General features: G+C 40.0%; 1 protein-coding gene and 1 long non-coding RNA gene across 2 annotated transcripts; one reads left to right on the top strand and one right to left on the bottom strand.

Moving 5' to 3' along the window:
• Nucleotides 1-1231: 1231 nt before the first annotated feature.
• On the bottom strand, nucleotides 1232-16093 carry LOC133629970 (uncharacterized). The gene is made up of 4 exons (XR_009821174.1): nucleotides 15151-16093; nucleotides 15045-15086; nucleotides 13632-13702; nucleotides 1232-4147 (listed from the first exon to the last, which is right to left on the bottom strand). It is a non-coding gene; the product is annotated as an uncharacterized LOC133629970 (long non-coding RNA).
• On the top strand, nucleotides 10020-19357 carry arxa (aristaless related homeobox a). Its single transcript, XM_062021128.1, has 5 exons — nucleotides 10020-10371; nucleotides 11834-12389; nucleotides 12801-12846; nucleotides 15169-15497; nucleotides 15818-19357. The coding sequence occupies exons 1-5, from the start codon at nucleotides 10182-10184 to the stop codon at nucleotides 16083-16085; spliced, it is 1389 nt and encodes a 462-aa protein (XP_061877112.1). The 5' UTR covers nucleotides 10020-10181; the 3' UTR covers nucleotides 16086-19357.
• Nucleotides 19358-22397: the final 3040 nt, after the last annotated feature.

The following is a 22397-nucleotide window of genomic DNA, read 5'->3' as shown; positions in this document are numbered from 1 at the left end:
GGCGCCGCTAGATGTTGTGGCGATGTCAGCAATGACATCCGCTGGTGATCTGTCAGGTTCTTCAGCAGGAGTGCAGAGGGAGAGGTGGTACCAGGTGTCCCTTTAACCAGCCAATCGAAGGGCGTGGGACGTCCGTTTCACGACCTTGAAGGGACCAGTCCACCTGGGCTCCGTCCACTTGCGTTTGATGACCTAGATCTTGACCCTCTCAGCGGGCGGAAGGGAATCTGGAGTGGCGGGCTGTCATCCTCGTATCTGTACAGAAGAACTGGCACATAAATTCTGCATTTTTTGTGTAAAATACCATTTTGGTTTTACGCTGAGTCCTCCTTCCATGGGGGGCTGCTGGTCCTGTTAATGGCTGACCTGTATGCAGCTCATAGGGTGAAAAACTCAAAGGGCGGTAAAACAGTTTTATTCACGGACCTTCGAATGATCATTAACGCTAATTGCAACATGTCAATCCAATTAAATTTGGTCTGTGCACAGATTTTAGCCAATTAGTTTTTGATATTCTGGTCCATCCTTCAACCTTACCTTGGGACTGAGGATGGTACCCCAAACCTGTGTTCTAGTCCGAAAGCCTTTTCGACCAAGGCTAAGTGAGTATTTTTTTTAAATGGTTGCCGTTGTCTGACCTAATCTTTTAGGGGAAACCATGTCAGGGTACTAGGTCATTCACAAGTCATTTAATTACTGATATTGCATCCTCTTTTGAGGTTGTTGTTGCTTCCGGCCAACCACTGTGATTGTCAACACAAGTCAGTACGTACCTTTTCCCTTGTACCGTATTGATCATATCAGTGAAATCAAAGACTATACATGGTTCACCCTCACCTCCTCCATATTCTAAATTTGATTTACTAAACTACTATCGATGTGTAAAATCGTTATTTTCAAATTAAAATTAGTTATAACTTCTTACCCACGGGAAAAACGTTAAAACTATAGAATGTGTCAGAGTCTGATTTATTTTCGATTTTGTTCCAAGGAGTCTGTATCCACCCTCACTCACCCCCTTCTGTTTCTGAAAAAAGGACTGTGTTAGTAATACTATCACTTTCAGAAACATCTAAGAAAAAGGTCAACTAATAGCCAATTAGCGGAGGACAAGTCATGTTTGAGGTCAATGATTGTCTCTTTAGCCTCTGTGGTCCACTGGGGGTGTTGTTAGGGTAGGGGACCCCTTAGCAATATCACAAATAACTCAAACTCCACTAAATATGCTTATATTTTATATTGTCACAAATACTAGAAAAATACTACCCTTATGGCGGATGCTTTAGCAATAGTATTTTGAAATTTTACCACACCTGGTGGCCCCAATAATTGATTAAGTCAAGCTCATGTTGTAGAAAGTCGAATGATGCGGACACGTTTGTTACTGAATACTTTCTATCAGACTTCTGCCATGGCAACTTTGTGTATGTAATGAGCAACTATAATTATTTGATATGCTTAAATGTGTAATGTGTCGTTTTAGCTCAGCTGTTGTGTAGCTGCTAGCTCCTCGTAGCCTACAGGTGTCTAAAGTGCAGCCCATAGTTATGTGTTTAACACAACTATGTGATAAACCTAAAAAATTGAAAATGTGGTATTTGGGTGTCGGTGTAATGTTTGGCAGCTACGCCGTGTCTTATCATTGCACCTAAGTTCTTTGGTTTTGTAGGCGAGACAGAGAGCAAGGGAACAATGTGGGACACTATTGTGTCCATCTTATACCATGCTAGCTGTTGCAAAGATAGGTCAACATGAGCAGCCACACCTTGAGTTCCAACATATATAAATAATCATAACATATGGCGAGTCGGGTGGCAGAACACACGGAAGCATCTCAGTCAGTCAGGGTTTTCACCGTTAGAGCAGTTGGATGTCAGCCATTCCTGTTGTTTCAGGCTGTGGTCTGAGCTCATGGAGGAGTCTTGGTAGTGGTGTCGCAGCTGGGTGGTTGAGCCGTCAGGTAACACCAGGAATGTTCCTTCTTTGCGATTTGAATGTCAGGGTACAGTCTGTAAAGGAGGTCCAGCAATCTGAACCGGAAGTGGTTTGGTGACAGGTAACCTTCTTGTGACCCCAGCGAAGCCTTCGACCTTTAAAGAGGAAGCACACAGTTTTTTTGATACCTCTGCATTCAGAATCGAATGGGTGGCTGATAAAATTGTCCGTTGACACTCATGTCCAGCAGGGGTCCTGTCGGTACTTCCTGCTGCGGCTCCTGATGTGGGCGTCCTCTTATACGCCTTCGTGTTCGTTTGTTGGCACGACGGAACCTTTCCTGTTCGGAAATGTTCGGACAGTCACGACTCCAGTGACCAGGCTGGTCACAGCCGAAACAGTGTCTACCCCAGACCGGCTTTGAAGCATCGTGTTGTCCACCACCCGAGTCCAACCGCACGTCTGTTGAGGATTCTTTCCTCCACCTGTTGGAACTCAAAAGCAAGGTCACCCACTGCTGAATATACCCTAGCTGATCTTTGACCTTTTGGTTCTTTTAACCTTTTATCTTCAGCGATCTGTAATTTAAGTAGTCGTTTCCTTGTTGCTCTGTCATTAGCCCTATTTTGCATGGGATGAATAAAATGTCCTGCCATATATTGTTTTTGGCACCGTGTATATCAGGGTTAACTTTGTCCAAAGTGTTTGGCCAAAGGTTCCCTCCCGGAGGTACAAGTGGGAAAGCAAGGTCAACAATGGCTTGCATGTATGCATCGGCAAGAGACTTATATTGTAGTATGTCCAAAGTGTTAATGTCATGTGTCAAAAATGTCTGCCGGAGAAAATGGTCAGACGTGTACAAGGGGTTAATTTTCGGAGGCAGGATTAATCTTAGAGGGGGCGTGTTAATACCTCCTTCTCTTGTCACTGGAGTAGGGGGCGGTGTCCTAGTCAAAGTCTGGGCGGGTCGTTTGAATTGTCTTAGGCATGCGCGGCAGGCAAAAGACCAATCAATCCATTCTGTCATATTTGTCTCATTAATCATTTGTTCTTTTGCTGCATTTCGTTTTTCCACGTAATCCCCGTTTACTTTTATCATACGCCAAACTCTTAAATTCTCGAGCACCAACCGTGCTCCTTTTTCTCTCGACCTGCCTATTCCATTTTCACCAGCGCACACACACACACACACACACGAGCACGCGCATCCAGCACACACACACACACGCACATGTAAGCACTCACGCACACACAAGCAAGTGCCTACGGCCCTACGCACACACACACACACGCACACGTAAGCACTCTCTCTCTGTGTTTCACTTTACCATAAAACTTCCAGTTACTTTTTTATTTTATTTTTTATTTTACCAGACGTTTGAGTTCAAAACTTTTCGAGTATTGTAAACTCCCTCTTAACCCTTTCAAGGAACGTTCTCTTTTTTTTTTTCCTTTTAAACTCTACCTGCTAATTCCATTGTCGACAACAGTGCATTCAATTGATCATTAAACAGTAATGATTCATCACATTTTCCCCAGCCGTCATCACATTCTTGTCTGTCACACTCAGTGGCCATTGTGTCTTTTTTTTTTTTTTTTTTCCAGGGGCCTCGAACCCCTGAGGGCCTTTAACCCCCAAACCATACGGCGGCCTTTAACCCCGTACTTTTATCATACAATACGCAGCTAGAGCCTCTAACTCTAACCCGTGCAATTTATCGTACAATACGCAGCTAGAGCCTCTAACTCTAACCCGTTACTCTTTTAGGCGGCGACCAACTACCCAGGGTGAGCCACACCCGACTATTTGCTTACTCGTCAGTGAAGCAGCCCGTCACGGTAATCTTGACACAATGACGTGAGTGGTATTCACAACTTTTATGCAATGGTGGCTACGGCAAAATGCAACCAATCTATCAAAATGCAATCAATCAATCAAAATGCAATCAATCTATCAAAATCACCACTCTGTGTCTGGGGTACAATTCTGTGTTTGACTTACAGACCTCAGGACAGACTCCTAATGCAGATTTTATCTAAAAAGAAAGGTTCTGCTTACCTTGAATTATGTTTTGGCCATGTGAGTCTGTCCAGAAGATTGCAAGAGAAGGTCCAATTGTCAGCGTGTCATCTCGGACGAAGCCCCCAAATTGTTGCGTTTGACCAGATGTTCCTCCAAGTGGGATGTAAAACGCCGGTCAGTCCCAAGTTCCTTAGATGACATATAAACTGAACTCAAATGTACCACCAAGCACAGGATAGGTATTTTGTAATTTATTTTCAAATATTTGAGAATAGAGACCAGCCTCGAACAACACATACAAATGCATAGCCCAAGTTGATCTGACCACATCCCGGAATGCACTCTCCTCTCCAATATCTCCCCCCCCCCTCACGGCCGCACAGATGCCCATTGTGTCCGTTATCTCAAGTCGGCCCGAGAAGGGAAGCAGGGAGGACTCCTCTTCTCTGCCTCCTACTTCAAGGCCGTCCACAGTGCAAGCACTTTGTCATGAGACGATCAAAACAATGAAAAGAGTACAAGATGGAACATTAGCTATTTAAAATATGACTATAGAAATATAGAAAGAAGTAACTCTTAATTATGGATAAATGTGGATATATGCATCCGTCAGTATATACATATATATATATATATACACATAAATATACATTTACAGACATATAGTCATATACATACATACATATACAGTATATGCATATGTATGTATATATATATATATATATATATATATATATATGTATATATATATATATATATATATATATATATATATATATACAGTATGCGTATATATATACATATATATATATATATATATATATATATATATATATACATACAGTATGCGTATATATATATATAAACACATATATATATATATACATACAGTATGCGTATATATATATATAAACACATAAATATATATATATATATATATATATATATACATACAGTATGCGTATATATATATATAAACACATAAATATACCTTTACAGACATATAGTCATATACATACATACATATACAGTATATGCATATGTATATATATATATACAGTATGCGTATATATATATATATATATATATATATATATATATATATATATATATTTACATACAGTATGTGTATATACATATATATATATACACACATAAATATACATTTACAGACATATAGTCATATACTTACATACATATACAGTATTTGCATATGTATATATAGATATATATATACAGTATGCGTATATACATACATATATATATATATATATATATATATATATATATATATATATATATATATATATATATATATATATATATATATATATATATATATATATATATATATATATATATATATATATATATATATGTGTACTCCGGCTTCCTCCCACCTCCAAAGACATGCACCTGGGGATAGGCTGATTGGCAACACTAAATTGGCCCTAGTGTGTGAATGTGAGTGTGAATGTTGTCTGTCTATCTGTGTTGGCCCTGTGATAAGGTGGCGACTTGTCCAGGGTGTACCCCGCCTTCTGCCCGAATGCAGCTGGGATAGGCTCCAAGAGGGACAATCGGTAGAAGATGGATGGATGAACAAAAATATAAACGCAACACTTTTGTTTATGCTCTCATTTTTCATGAGTGGAACTTAAAGTTTTAAAATGTTAACTATATACACAAAATACCGATTCCTCTTAAATATTGTTCACAAATCTGTTTTAGTGAGCATTTCTTCTTTAGCGGGATAATCCGTCCTACCTCACAGGTGTAGCATATCAAGATGCTGATTAAACAGCATGATTATTGCACAGGTGTGCCTTTGGCTGGCCACATTAAAAGGCCACTCTGAAATGTGCAGTATTGCTTTATTGGGAGTCTGGGGGTGTCAGAAAAGCAGTCAGTATCTGGTGTGACCACCATTTGCCTAACGCAGTGCAACAAATCTCCTTCGCATAGAGTTGATCAGGTTGTTGATTGTGGCCTGTGGAATGTTGGTCCACTCCTCTTCAATGGCTCTGCCAAGTTGCTAGATATTGGCAGGAACTGGAACACGCTGTCGTATACATCAATCCACAGCATCTCAAACATGCTCAATAGGTGACATGTCCGGTGAGTATGCTGGCCTTGCAAGAACTGGAATGTTTTCAGCTTCCAGGAATTGTGTACAGATCCTTGCAACATGGGGCTATACATTGTCATGCTGCAATATGAGGTGATGGTCTCGGTGAGTGGCACAAACATGGGCCTCAGGATCCCGTCACGGTATCTCTGTGCATTTAAAATGCCATCAATAAAAGGAACTTGCGTTCGTTGTCCATAACATACGCCTGCCCATACCATAACCCCACCCCCACCATGGGCCACTCGATTCACAACGTTGACATCAGCAAACCGCTTTCCCACAAGACGGCACAAACGCTGTCTGCCATCTGCCCTAAACAGTGAAAACCAGGATTAATCCGTGAAGAGAACACCTCTCCAACGCCATCAAATATAAGCATTTGCCCACTCAAGTCGGTTATAATGACAAATTGAAGTCAGGTTGAGAACCTGATGAGGACGATGAGCATGCAAATGAGCTTCCCTGAGGCGGTTTCTCACAGTTTGTGCAGAAACTATTTAGTTATGCAAACCAGCAGCTGTCCGGGTGGTTGGTCTCAGACAATCATGGAGGTGCACCTGCTGGATGTGGAGGTCCTGGGCAGGTTGTGAGGCCAGTTAGATGGACTGCCAAATTTTCTGAAACCCCTTTGGAGACGGCTTATGGTAGAGAAATTAATATTCAATTCACGAGCAACAGCTCTGGTGGACATTCCAGCAGTCAGCATGCCAACTGCACGCTCCTTCAAAACTTGCAACATCTGTGGAATTGTGCTTTGTGATAAAACTGTACATTAAAGAGTGGCTTTTTATTGTGGGCAGCCTAAGGCACATCTGTGCAATAATCATGCTGTTTAATCAGCATCTTCATATGCCACACCTGTGAGGTGGGATGGATTATCTTGGCAAAGAAGAAATGCTCACTAACACATTTTTAGACCGATTTGTGAACAATATTTGAGAGGATTAGGTATTTTTTGTATGTAGTAAAAGTTTTATATCGGGGTGCAAAAACAAAAGTGTTGCATTTATATTTTTGTTCAACGTACTGTACATATATATATATACACAGTATATGCATAAATAAACATACATACGGTACATACATACATGTATATTCATATATACTGGGGTTGTACGGTATAACGGTACTAGTATAGTATTGTGGTACTAATGAATCAAAAAGGTACTATACTCTGTTTGAAAAGTACCGGTTCGCCATATTCTTTTTTTTTTACAGGCATGATGGCACGTCGTCATAACGTTGTGACATTGCTGTTTTTACGAGCAGAGGAGCATGTTCGGCAGCGCAAAATCATGGAGTACTTACAAGCAGACAGTGTGTAGACAGAAAAGGGAGAACGGACGCATTTTGGTTAAAACTAACGATAAAGGTGAAGTTATAACACTGAAACGTCCTTTTTGAAAAGGTGCTTTAAGACATGGCTAGCTAGTTAGCGGCCAATGTCCATCCGCAATCGGCAGTGTTTTAGCTACTTCTATATCATTAATCCTCACCTCCATGGCGACAAATAAAGTTAGTTTTTTCCCTGCAGGACGAGGAATGGCTAAACATGCTTCACTACACACCGTTGGAGGATACAATAGGTCACCGGTGTCACATTGTAAAGAAATGCCATGGGTGGCTCTACACCTGACATCTATTATAATGATACCAAGTACAAGAGTGTATCTAGTCGATACTACTATGATTACATCAATATTTTTTATCGTCATTAAATCTTTTTTCTTTAAAAAAAAAAATCATATTTGGCCCTGCGATGAGGTGGCGACTTGTCCAGGGTATACCCCGCCTTCCGCCCGATTGTAGCTGAGATAGGCTCCAGCGCCCCCCGTGACCCCGAAGGGAATAAGCGGTAGAAAATGGATGGATGGATATCATATTCATAAACTCAGGAAATATGTCCCTGGACACATGAGAACTTAAATTATGACGAATGTATGACCCTGTAACTACTCGGTATCGGATACCTAAATTTGTGGTATCATCCAAAACTAATGTAAAGTATCCAAACAACAGAATAATCAGGGATTATTACATTTTCACAGAAGTAGATGGAACATGTTAAAATAGAAAGTAAGCAGATATTAAAAGTAAATGAACAAGTCGATTAATAATACATTTTTACAGCTTGTCCTTTATAATTTTGACAAAATAATAGAATGATAAATGACACAATATGTTATTGCATATGTCAGTAGACAAATTGTTGGCCTTTGTTTGCTTCCTTACTACTAAAAGACAAGTTGTCTTGTATGTTCACTATTTTATTTAAGGAAAAAATTGTTCTTCGATTGCAATAAGAAACATATGTTGAATGTATCGTAATATTTTTTTTTAGATTAAGCCAATAATGCACATTTTTTGTGGTACCCTTTATTTAGAAAAGTATCGAAAAGTATCGAAATACATTTTGGTGCCGTTACCAAAATATTGGTATCAAGACAACCCTAATTTATACATTTATATATATATAATACATATAATATAATACACATACATACATATATACATACATACATGCATATATATATATTATACACATACATACATACATACATACATACATGCATGTATATATATATATATATATTATAAATAAAGTTGGTATGGTATGGTATGGTATATATATATATATTATACACATACATACATACATACATACATACATACATGCATGTATATATATATATATATATATATATATATATATATATATACAATATATATATATATATATATATATATATACAATATATATATATATATATATATATATATATATACAGTATATATATATATATATATATATATATATATATATATATATATACCGTATATATATATATATATATATATATATATATATATATATATATATATATATATATATATATATATATATATATATATACGGAATATATATATATATATATATATATATATATATATATATAAACATGCATGTACTTACATACATATATGCATATGCATGCATGCATATGCATACATATTTATACATGCATACAGGTGGTAGAAAATGGATGTATGTATGTATAAACGCATACATGCATATGTATATACGCATACATATATATATATATATATATATATATATATATATATATATATATATATATATATATATATATATATATATATATATATATAAAGATATTTAATGACAAAACTTTGTGTCATATAGGTCACAAAGCATATGAATATAATACAAATATCATTTTTTTCCTTATTACATTACTTCCTTTTCCTTAAATTTTTTTGTTTGATTTTATTTCAACAATACCCGGCGGGCCAACTAAACTCAAGCTGCGTGCTGTAAATGGCCCTTGGGCGCATTTTGATCACCACTAACATAGTGACACATTATTAGTTTTTTTGTTGTATCTTTACAAAATGACAAAAAATATCACATATTCAGATTTTTCAGTATCTGGCCTTTGGTGGAAAACGTTTGGACGGCCCTCACCTAGACCAATTTTTGAACCAATGTTTAAATTTGAATTTAAAAAAAAAAAGACTCTATGATTATTAGGACAAAGCATATGATTATTAGTGTCAACATTTCCGTTTTTCTTATTACATTATACTTCTCCTGGGTTTTTTATTTTATTTTTTATTTTATTTCGGAAATTTAAAAAAAAGCCGCACTGTGGCACCCCTGGTTGTAAAAACACATCATTAATATATTCATTGTGTTTACACAGGCAATGACAGGCCTTTTATTGAACGAAATAAAAACTTTTTTTTCCAAAGGTTCATTCCGTGCGCAACAAAATAGTCCATGTCATGTTTTGTCTCCCTCCCCTGAAATTAACCTTAATGTAAAATATATAAAGCGGCTCCTCTGAGTCTCCCTCGACACACACACGCTGAACGCTGCCGACCAATCAGGAGCCGCCGAGACGTGTGAGCGCCAGGAGCCGGGAAGTGTGTGACAGAGCCCGGCTAGGCTGTCGACAGCGGCGCGTCAGCCTCCACACACACACACATACACATGCGCGCACACACACACACGCACACCACACACGCACACACACACGTGGGGCGATAGAAGAGAGGAGAAGCGTCGATATGAGCGGACACTTTGAGGAAGACGCGCACCGTAGGACGGAGAGGAAAGGCAGTAAATCCCCCACTTTGCTGTCTTCTTACTGCATTGACAGCATTCTGGGCCGCCGGAGTCCCTGCAAGGTGCGGCTCATTGGCGCGCAAACTTTGGCTGCACTGCCCGGCAGAGGGGAGCTCGACAGGGCGGCTCTGGGTAAGTTCTCCCCTTGCAAAAAAAAATGGAAAAAATACCCCCCAAAATATTATTGCGCCTTTACAGTATTCAATTCCTTTAAGTTTGCAGCTATTTGTGGTTCAAAAACTATGAATAAAAAATATGCTATATATATATATATGTGTGTGTGTGTATATATATATATGTGTATATATATATATATATATATATATATATATATATATATATATATATATATATATATACATATACATATATATATATATATATACATACATACATACATACATACATATATATATATATATATATATATATATATATATATATATATATATATATATATATATATATATATATATATATATCGCAAATTGATATTTTTTGTTATTGTGAACTGTACATTTTTTATTGCATGTATAACAATTAGGGTTGTCAAAAATAGGGACTGAACTCCAAAAAATATCACATTAATCATGTATACAAGCAGATACATCATAGAATTTCACTCCAAAATGCACCCTGGCTTAAGCTTAGATATTTAGATCAAACAAATAAATGCACTCCATTCGAGTAAAACCTTTTACAATATTCCCGGTTGACTTTGTGACAATAAAATTGCATTTGTGTTCAAATGTTTGGGGTCTTTTTTTCTTTTCTTTATTTATTTAAAGTTAATTTAAATGATGCAAGCGACTAAATAACCTGATATTAATCACAATTAACCAAAATTCAAAAGTGTGACTAGTTGGATTTTTTTTTTAATTGTCATTTGTCAACACTGATAAAAATGTGTAACAATGTGCCGATTTCATTTAAAAAGTGTAAAATTGAGAATGAGTCTAAAATGTATTTCAAAAAAATAAAATAAAATAAAAATTGTAATATAGTAGAGATAGGCTACAGCGACCACCTGCGACCCCGAAAGGGACAAGCGGTAGTAAATGGATGGATGAATGGATAGTTTTATGTAGATAGATAGATGGATAGATGGATTGTACTTTATTGATTCCTTCAGGAGAGTTTCCTCAGGAACATTAATTATGTGTTCAAATGTCTAAAAATGCATGAGTGTGAACAAAAATGTTTTTTAATTAATTGCAGCCAAATTTTTAAATTAATGTAACTAAATATGTGTGCTTCTAATTGTGCTGATTATATAGATAATATTAATATTTGTAGTGCATCACAGGATTATTTTAATACCATGTAAAAAATAAAAAAAAAGATAATGATGGATTTTATTTGAGATACAATTTTAACACGTTTTTGTTGTGATCAGGCTTTTTAGTGCATCACAGGATTATTTTTATCCCATGTAAAAAAAAAATAATGATAGATTTTATTTGAGATATTATTTTAACACGTTTTTGTTGTGATCCGGTTTATTAGTACACAACAGGATTTTTTTTTCGCAATGTAAAAAGCGACGGGTTTTTTTTGGAGGATATTATTTTAAGACGTTTTTTGTCGTGACCAGGCCCCATCAGAGAGCCGCTCTCCCTGCCTGGAGTGGACATGCACCTGCCCCCCAAGCTCCGCCGCCTCTACGGCCCTGGAGGAAAGTACCTCCAGGAGCAGGCGGACAAGCTGGACCGAGAGCGGGTCCTGCTGGAGGGGGCCGCGGACAGCCTGAAGATCGTCCAGGCTCCGCAGGTGAGCATCAGCCGCAGCAAGTCCTACAGGGAGAACGCGGCTCTGAGCCGGCCGGAGGGCGAGCGCAGAAGCCCCGCGGAGGCTGCGGAGAGCGGCGGCCTCATGGAGCGGGAGGAGCTGACCAAGTTGGAGGAGGAGGCGGTGAAGGAGGAGGAGAGCTCCGGCGGGGATGCTGCGGCGCTCTCCCCGAAGGACGAGGAGCGGGAGGGCTTGAACGCCGGGGACGGGGAGGACAGCGTGTGTCTGTCCGCCGGCAGCGACTCGGAGGAGGGCATGATGAAGCGCAAGCAGCGGCGCTACAGAACCACCTTCACCAGCTACCAGCTGGAGGAGCTGGAGAGAGCCTTCCAAAAGACGCACTACCCCGACGTCTTCACCAGGTTAGACATTATTTGGAACACAATAATTATTTTTACACACACAAATGTTTAACTAATAAAAATATGCATAATTCCCACAGATGATTACATGCATGTACTGAATTGAGATTATTCCAATTTTCCACCACTGCACCTGAAGGGAGCTTCAATTGCTTTTTGTACATGGCTGCCTTGTTTGGATGTCATTATTCCAACCATTATGTTGTTACACTGACAGGACTGCAGGGAACAAGAAAAAGAAGAAGTAGAAGAAAAAAAGGAACAATCAGGAAGCCATCTATACCAGACAGGGAAAATAGAACAATTATGCTCTTTCCGTATATAGTTCAAGGCTATTTTAGTCGGCTGTATTGTTGACAAGGGAACAACAAAAACAGGAATTCAAGACATATATTTTCACTCATCTTGCAGGGAAGAGCTCGCCATGCGTTTGGATCTGACCGAAGCCAGGGTGCAAGTAAGTGTTTTTTTTTGTTATATTATCACATCCATCCATCCATTTTCTACCGCTTGTCCCGTTCGGGGTCACATGTTCTGCTCTAATTTGAGGCAGCCATTTATGGCGCGTTATATAAATGGGGAAGCCAAGTGGCTTTTTAGCTGCAATTAAGCCATTCATAAAGTTTGGATTCCCATCAGAGAGGGGAAAGGGTATTTGATTTGCTATTATATGATTGCTGCATTGATGCCTTGCTTTTGCACTTGGGGAGCAAATGGGCCATTAAAAGGTGTTTGCTCCTGCAGCCCACTATCGCCATCCTCGCTGCATGGAAGTGTGCATGTCTCATAACCGCGGAGACAGTTCAAACACGACTAGAGGGTCAATGGCCAACGGTGATACAACAGATGTCTCAAGGGAGGGGGGGGGGGGTGGCTGGAGGTGAACAAATCACTTAGCGGGCGCCATCAGGAGGTGATAAAAACTCATAAATTCCCCAGGGGCTGTGTAATGCTAAACAGCCCTGTGGGAATAATGTGTGTGTGTGTGTACTGTCCCTGTCGCTCAATCACTTTTCCTCCTGTTGACATTTTTCTTTGTGCGTCCGCAGTGCAAACTGACCGGCAGTGGAGTGGCCGCGTGGGAAAGTTAAATACACCCACTCGCTGTTGTGCACGTCCACCTTTTCAAGAATTTCATTTAAAGCGCATTAATTGTTATCGGGGGCAGTTCAGAGGCAATTTTGCGCGGGGTCTCTGACGTCACTGAAGGGTTTAATTAGACTGAAGCGGATTTGGGCTTACCTTGTGGTGGAACCACATCCGTCCAGGGCCCAGTGACGTGCAGTCAGGGGAGGCAGGTGAGGCAGTGCCTCCTTGCCATCATGGAAAGAAAAAAAATGTAAAAAAATTTTTTTAAAAAAATGTCATTGTTATATGTATCCAGTGATTGTACTATAAAGTTATTTTCCATTTAACTTCACCAGTTTTAGATTATTTTTATTTAAAATCGCTGAATTTTCACATTTGCCGTTCAAATACTGAGAAGAGACTTGCGGTGAGTCAGCAGCCAGTTGAGCCTCGCCATGGATTGCGCAATGACTCGGCTAACTGCTGGCCTGCTGTGCAGCGAGACCGTATTGCTATATGAATTATATTATAAATATCCATAGTTTAGTTAGCTGAATATAATGTACAGTGTATTTTGTCAACAACTGTATGTGTGTAACGTATTTCTTGTGCTGAGCAATCATAAAACGGCTGCGAAGACGCACTGGGTGAGGCACGCAGTTCTCCCGCCTCATGGTGGTAGAGGGCGCTAGTGATCCCAGGGATCATTCTTGCGACTACTCGGCTGCAGAATAAGTGACAACAAGCTAGCAGTACTCTGACTCGCCACACTGGGAGAAGTGCGAGCAAACACATGGAAGCCAGCCTTTTTCCCCCTTTTTTTCAAAACTGTATTTATAGCAAACATGGCATTTTTATTTAGAGTAAACCAGTGTTTGTGGGTGTGTTTTGTCAGATGCAAAACTATTGTTTAATTGCTCGCAATAACATTAAATCAAATAAACGTGTCTGCCAATATGGAGGATTATATACTGTATCCAAGATGAAATACTTTTCTAAACTGGACTTTAAGACAAAATGAATGTGATCATACAAAGTAGGTGTTCATGGAGGATAGCTATTGCTGCTTCAGATACAAGTGCAGAAAGGTAAGATACACTCACAATACTTGATTTATTTTGTTAAAACCAAATGGGACCAAAAAGTATTTAATAACAACTTTAACAAATACTTTTTGGACCCATTTATCATATCATAATATCATTATGACAATGTTTTTATGAAAGCAAATAAATCCCTTCTTATTCTTGTTATTCTAACGTGCAACCTAATGATTAGAGCTGCACATATGAATTTAAGCAAAACAAAGAAAAAATAAAACTCCAAAAGTATCTTGTGGGGCGGCATAGCTCGGTTGGTAGAGTGGCCGTGCCAGCAACTTGAGGGTTCCAGGTTTGATTCCCGCTTTCGCCATCCTAGTCACTGCCGTTGTGTCCTTGGGCAAGACACTTTACCCACCTGCTCCCAGTGCCACCCACACAGGTTTAAATGTAACTTAGATATTGGGTTTCACTATGTAAAAGCGCATTGAGTCACTAGAGAAAATCGCTATATAAATATAATTCACTTCACTCAACTTTGCCTCACCTGGTGTATAGTTCACCGCACGTCACTGGTCCAGGCATGCTCCTGGGGGGTAAAAATGGTTGAATCATGGTGTTTGGAATATCTGTGTTATAAAGTGAGGACTTACCCACTGTCTGCCCTCTAGGTGTGGTTTCAGAACCGCAGGGCCAAGTGGAGGAAGCGTGAGAAGGCGGGCGTGCAGGCACACCCGCCGGGCCTCCCCTTCCCGGGTCCCCTGGCAGCAGGCCACCCTCTCAGCCACTACCTGGAGGGAGCACACTTCCCGCCTCACCCGCATCCCGCCTTGGAGTCGGCGTGGACGGCAGCAGCGGCCGCCGCCGCCTTCCCGGGCCTCGCCCCGCCCCACCACAACGGCTCCGCACCGCCGCTCGCCACCTCCCTCGGCTTGGGCACCTTCCTGGGCACGGCGGCCATGTTCCGCCACCCGGCTTTCATCGGGCCCACCTTTGGCAGGTATCCCCTCCACCTGTTCTACCGTACGGCACCGACAGGCAACGGAGTGGAGCTAATGACGTGGCTGTTTATCTCGGGGCGTCTGATTAGAAATGTGTTGTAACTATTCGCAGTGTGGCGTGTAATCACTGCCAAATGTCTTAATAAATTAACCAAATGTGTGATGCTGCAAAACAAGCTGTGAAGAGCGCTGACGCTGCAAACGCCACATGCCGCAATTAGCTCCTCATTTGCCCCGAGGGACACTGAAAGCCTTAATTGGCAGGAAATGTTTCCTCCTCACTCGCTCTGTTATGAACACAACAACTCTGTCCCTCCAGGCTCTTCTCCAGTATGAGTCCTCTGACCAGCGCTTCCACCGCCGCCGCGCTCCTGCGACAGCCCGCCCCCGCCGCGCATGACAGCTCCCACGCAGGCCCCGTCCTCCCAGACCCGTCCCCTGCCGCCGCCCCTGCGTCTTCTTCGGCTGCAGCGGACCGCCGGGCCTCCAGCATCGCCGCCTTGCGCCTCAAGGCCAAGGAACACTCGGCCCAGCTCACCCAACTCAACATCCTGCTCCCCGGCGCCACAGGAAAGGAGGTGTGCTGAATACTCGACCCCCCCAACCCCCAAAAGAACGAAAAAGTCCCCCCAACAAAGTAGCACAACCAAACCAAGTAAAAAGGAAAAAAAAACTGCATGAGCGCCACATCATTTGCTTTACATTCTAAGATCCAATGCAAGAACTGCCTCAAAAAAGATGGACTAAAAATGTTCATTATAAACTCACAGCAATTGTATTTCTTTCACAGTAACATTCCCCGTAATGGTAACACTTTAGTATGGGGAACATATTGTAAGTAACAAAGACTTCAGTGAGAATTATTTGGACACTAGGGGAACATATTGTATAAGTAACAAATACTTAATTTAGAGTTATTTGGTTAGGGTTAGAGCAGGGGTCGAGAACCTTTATGGCTGAGAAAGCCAAATATTTTAAAATGTATTTCCTTTCTTTCATAGTTCTTTTTATTGATTTGACATTCACATTAACAATAAATTCAAACCGTCTTCATCCCCTACCCCTGCTGTCACTCAAAACAAAAACAATAAACAAAAGTAAGAGTACAAAAGTACCCAGAGTAAAAAAATAAAATAAATAAACAAAGTTCAATACAAGGCACTTGAGACAAAGTAATTGAAAACTGAAAGACACTGTAGAAGCAGCATGACAAGGCCTGAAACGTCAGCAGTCATATTAAGGTACATATCTAGGGCTCTTCCTGCACTTGTGTAGAGGATTGGTCAAAAAAAGTCAAAAAAGGTCTCCACGCTTTAAAAAACTTGTTTTCAGAGCCCCGTAATGTATATCTTATTTTCTCGAGCTTCAGGTTTGCTAACACGTCCCTTATCCAGTGGGAGACTGAGGGTGGGACAGCCTCCTTCCACTTCAACAATATCAGGCGGCGTGCGAGGAGGGTGGTAAAGGCAGCTGTTTTGTGACCCCCTACAGGTAGTTCCATCCCTTCAGGAATTATTCCAAATACTGAAATTAGAGGGTTTGGATCGATTTGAATTGTTAAGATCGTGGAGAGTGCTACGAAGATGGATTTCCAGTACCCCTTTAGCTTCGGACAAGGCCAAAACATGTGTATTAATGTTGCGTTATGTAGTTTACATCTATCGCATAATGGGTTAATTTGGGGAAATATTTTTGCTAATTTTGCTTTTGAGAAGTGTACCCGGTGTATCACTTTAAATTGGACCAGTGAGTGTCGTGCGCACATTGAAGATGAGTGAACCCTTTTCTCAATTTTTGCCCAGGTTACGTCATCTATTGGTATTTGGAGGTCTTGTTCCCATGCTTTTCTAATTCTTGGCATGGAAGTGCATTCTAATCCTAAAAGTAAATTAAGTATATATGAAATTGCCCTCTTCTTTGTTGGATTTAAAGACATCATTTCATCTGTGGTTGATTTAGAGGGTTTATTAGGGAACTGTGGAAGAACTGTTTTAACATAATCCCTTATCTGGAAATATCTTAACATATGGGAACTTGGTAGATTAAATTTCTTGGACAACTCCGTAAAAGAGGCGAATATATTGTCTATAAAAAGGTCATTGAAACATTTCAAACCCCTTTGATGCCACATATTAAAAGCTGAGTCTTTAAAATGTATTTCCGTGAGAGCCGTATAATATTTTTTAACAACGAATACAACTAAATGCGTGCATTCTTAAGTAAGAACAACATTTTTAGAGTACTATGAGTCTCTTATTCTTTTTAATAACAATGTTGTTCTGAAGCTAACCAATAATAAATGAAATGTTTCTTATCATTAATGCGACTTCTGTGCTGCATGGTTTTGCTGATGGCTTTGTAGTCTGGTTGATACGTGGTTATTTTTAACACTGTGATTACCAGCGGAATTATTCATTACTTATCGTGTTAAGCAGTGTCAGCTGAGATTGATCTGAGAGCCAGATGCAGTCATCAAAAGAGCCACATCTGGCTCTAGAGCCATAGGTTCCCTACCCCTGGGTTATTAGGGTTAGGGTTAATTAGGGTTGTTGTATAATAAGGCCATGCAGAATAAGGCATTAATAAGTACTTAATGACTATTTAAGAGCCAATGTGTTACTAATTTGCATGTTAATAAGCAACTAATTAATGGTGAATATGTTCCCCATACTAAAGTGTTACCAAAGTAATTTCTTGTCAAATATATTTTCAGTACTTTACTATAACTTACAATAAAGTTACAAATAAATGCTGTTACTTTGCAATTGTAATTTTATTTTAAATCACTCTCGTTTGTTTGTTTGTCGTCTATATGGAACAGTTTGAATTTACAGTAACTTATTGTGGTATTACAGAGTACTGACTACATTCTTGTTCTGTGAAAGAACACTTAATTGCTATGAAATATAAGGGTATCGTTATTTTTACAGTCAGTTGTAATGTTACAGTATTTTTACTGTAAAAAATACCGTTAAATGCTGTGAAATTTTTTACAGTGTGTTCTTTATTTTTCTTTGTTTCTGATGGTGTTTAAGTGACAACAAAGAAGCACTTTTATTCCAGTATTAGGCAAATTCTGTATTTTTTTTTTTTTAAAGTCTTGCATTTGATCTTGCAGCTGCAATTTAATTTGATGGACCTTCATGACCCCAATATAAGACCACCTGTCTTTTTAGGAAAAATATCCCTTGGTAATAAATACACCACTGGCCCCCAAGTCACTAGTGCATGTGTGAGCGACAGGAGGAAAAGCTAAATCACTATAGTACACCCCAGACATAAGACAAAACAACGTTTTGGGGTAGTCTTATATTGGGGTCACTACAGTAGATTTAATATGTACTAAATTCACTTTAACATGGTGGCCTGCCAATATAAAGCATCAGAAGTATCCCGTGCTATACGTCAAATGCATCGATGGGGCTGGGACAGTACAGGACCCTGACTCTTTGCCACCCACCCACCCAGAACCAAAGGAAAACGGTCCCACAGATCTGACTTAAGTCTTCTCTACACGCATGACTCCGGTCCCCTAAACGACTGTAAATGAAAACTGTACATATACTGTGTAAAGAGGGAGGACGCCATTTCTAACAAAAGTCATAATTTTCCAAGCTTGTGTATATTTCAGGAGTTTTGATCATTTGCACTCTGTGTAGTGTCTGTGATGAATGTCCACCCTGTGTAGAATTATTCCAGCTGTGTTTAATCAACTAGATATTTTGATCATTATTTATGTTTAAGCTACGAACAGTTTTTTTAAGCGGTGATGGAAAAAGTCCGAAAATGAGTTCTTTTTTGCATTCAGGACACATGTGAAATAATATTATAGAACTATGAATAAAGAGTGTTATGAGGAGATAGCTCGTGTGTTTGATGCTAAATGTGCGGGTATAGGAGGGGTAGCAGACATATTTTCACCGTGTCTGTGCTCTCGGGGTAAGTTGACAAAATAGAGGCCATATATTCATGAGCTTAATCCCCAACATGTGAAAAGAGGCACAAAAGCGAGGGGTTTTCAATTAGATCCACCACTTTAGCTGGGCGGGCGGGCGACAAAACTTCCTTGGAAAGAAGGCTTTAGAGCCGCTAAATTGGTCTTAACATCTGTAATACCGTGTCGCTGGAAGTGAGTCCTCTTTGTCATTAATGAAGTAACAAACCACTTCATCAGTCGGCTTTCACGCACACACCTCACATACTTAATTCCCTCCTGAATCCACCCCCTCCACTACTATTACAGCAATCAATGCACATTCTCCCTCGTTTGACCCATCTTTGGTGACCGCGTAAATCGTGTGAAATTACCCAGAGGATTAATTTAGTTCCTCTTTTGATCAAACGCCTCAGGGGAAAAGCCTCTTCGTCTTCCCTCGGTGGAATTGTCTCAGGTCCGACACCTGTTAATCACTCAATTAACGCTAAACAAGGGACAACCGGAGGCTGAGGGAAGAAGTTATGTGGGGGACATTTGTACATAATCACACAGGCTTGAAGCAGCTGCTGCAAGGATGCTGCCAAATGTAAGAGTAATAGCAGAGGTGTGGACTCGAGTCACATGACTTGGACTCGAGTCAGACTCGAGTCATGAATTTGATGAGTTTAGACTCGACTTGACAAAATGTAAAGAGACTTGCAACTCGACTTGGACTTTAGCATCAATGACTTGTGACTTCACTTGGACTTGAGCCTTTTGACTTGACATGACTTGCTACTTTCCCCAAAACCCAAAGATTAAAAAGTTATTCAGGAGCGCTCCGTATCTTTCATTGTGTACGTGTGTGTCCATCAGCGTGTGCGCTGCCTGTCAGTACAACAGCCAATCAAATTAGATCCATGTTGTTTTCGTCCCACAGCATTCATCCAATCAAATTGCAGAACAACCAACGAAGAAGAGCTGTCAAACAATGCGCCAGTGAGGAAAAATGACACCAAAGATAGTTTCGTTCGGGTATTAAAACTATGACTTAGTCAACAAAAAACAAATTGCAACAATTTCCAACTTCGTTCGACATTTGAAGTTGCACAAAAAAGGGTACGTTTTGAAAGTAAGCTAACGTTTATTGGCTAAGTAACGTAACTTTTATTTGCTGTGTAGTTAAATAAGTGGGGCTGTATACTCACTGCTAACGCTATTACCATAGACATCTTATAAGTAGACGCAGCATAGAGCACTACTGCCTACCGGTGCTGACGAGACGCGGGGCCGCCATCTTGGAGTGGTGATCGGCTCCACTCAGTGCAATTCATTTGGCAGGAGCAATAAACTGTCAGCGCATTTAATTCATCTTACCTCACTGAATACCACTGATTTTCACACGTTTTTTTTTGTACGTGTAGGTATGATAAAGGACACATGTTTTGGCGTGTTTTATTATTCATAGTTTGCTTAACAGTAATAGAATATTCTTACATGCTATAAGCGACCAGACGTCCGAGATCAAAACTGGGAATATAATCCCAGAGAAGGGAAACAAAGGGTCAGCTATTTCTAAGTTCAAGAAACAATATGATTAGGTTATATAAACATGCATATATCCTACATAAACAATGTATGAATACATTAGATATCTATATATCTTAGGGACCTATAGACTGTATCTCTGTTGCTGCAGCAGCAGAGAGTTTATTCCGTCTTGACACTTTGTATTGATATTTTGTACAAACCCCGTTTCCATATGAGTTGGGAAATTGTGTTAGATGTAGATATAAACGGAATACTATGACTTGCAAATAATTTTCAACCCATATTCAGTTGAATATGCTACAAAGACAACATATTTGATGTTCAGACTGATAAACCTTTTTTTTTGTGCAAATAATGATTAACTTTAGAATTTGATGCCAGCAACACGTGACAAAGAAGTTGGGAAAGGTGGCAATAAATACTGATAAAGTTGAGGAATGCTCATCAAACACTTATTTGGAACATCCCACAGGTGTGCAGGCTAATTGGGAACAGGTGGGTGCCACTATTGGGTATAAAAACAGCTTCCCAAAAAATGCTCAGTCTTTCACAAGAAAGGATGGGGCGAGGTACACCCCTTTGTCCACAACTGCGTGAGCAAATAGTCAAACAGTTTAAGAACAACGTTTCTCAAAGTGCAATTGCAAGAAATGTAGGGGTTTCTACGTCTACGGTCCATAATATCATCAAAAGGTTCAGAGAATCTGGAGAAATCACTCCACGTAAGCGGCATGGCCGGAAACCAACATTGAATGACCGTGACCTTCGATCCCTTAGACGGCACTGTATCAAAAACTGACATCAATCTCTAAAGGATATCACCACATGGGCTCAGGAACACTTCAGAAAACCACTGTCACTAAATACAGTTCGTCCCTACATCTGTAAGTGCAAGTTAAAGCTCTGCTATGCAAAGCGAAAGCCATTTATCAACAACATCCAGAAACGCCGCCGGCTTCTCTGGGCCCGAGATCAACTAAGATGGACTCATGCAAAGTGGAAAAGTGTTCTGTGGTCTGACGAGTCCACATTTCAAATTGTTTTTGGAAATATTCGACATTGTGTCATCCGGACCAAAGGGGAAGCGAACCATCCAGACTGTTATCGACGCAAAGTTCAAAAGCCAGCATCTGTGACGGTATGGGGGTGTATTAGTGCCCAAGGCATGGGTAACTTACACATCTGTGAAAGCACCATTAATGCTGAAAGGTACATACAAGTTTTGGAAAAACATATGCTGCCATCTAAGCGCCGTCTTTTTCATGGACGCCCCTGCTTATTTCAGCAAGACAATGCCAAGCCACATTCAGCACGTGTTACAACAGCGTGGCTTCGTAAAAAAAGAGTGTGGGTACTTTCCTGGCCCACCTGCAGTCCAGACCTATCTCCAATCGAAAATGTGTGGCGCATTATGAAGCGTAAAATACAACAG

Source organism: Entelurus aequoreus, linkage group LG15, assembly GCF_033978785.1.
Source record: "Entelurus aequoreus isolate RoL-2023_Sb linkage group LG15, RoL_Eaeq_v1.1, whole genome shotgun sequence".
In the NCBI taxonomy this organism is placed as follows: Eukaryota; Metazoa; Chordata; class Actinopteri; order Syngnathiformes; family Syngnathidae; genus Entelurus; species Entelurus aequoreus.
Note: the sequence above shows the minus strand (reverse complement) of the source record. Positions and strands in the feature narration are given on the sequence as shown.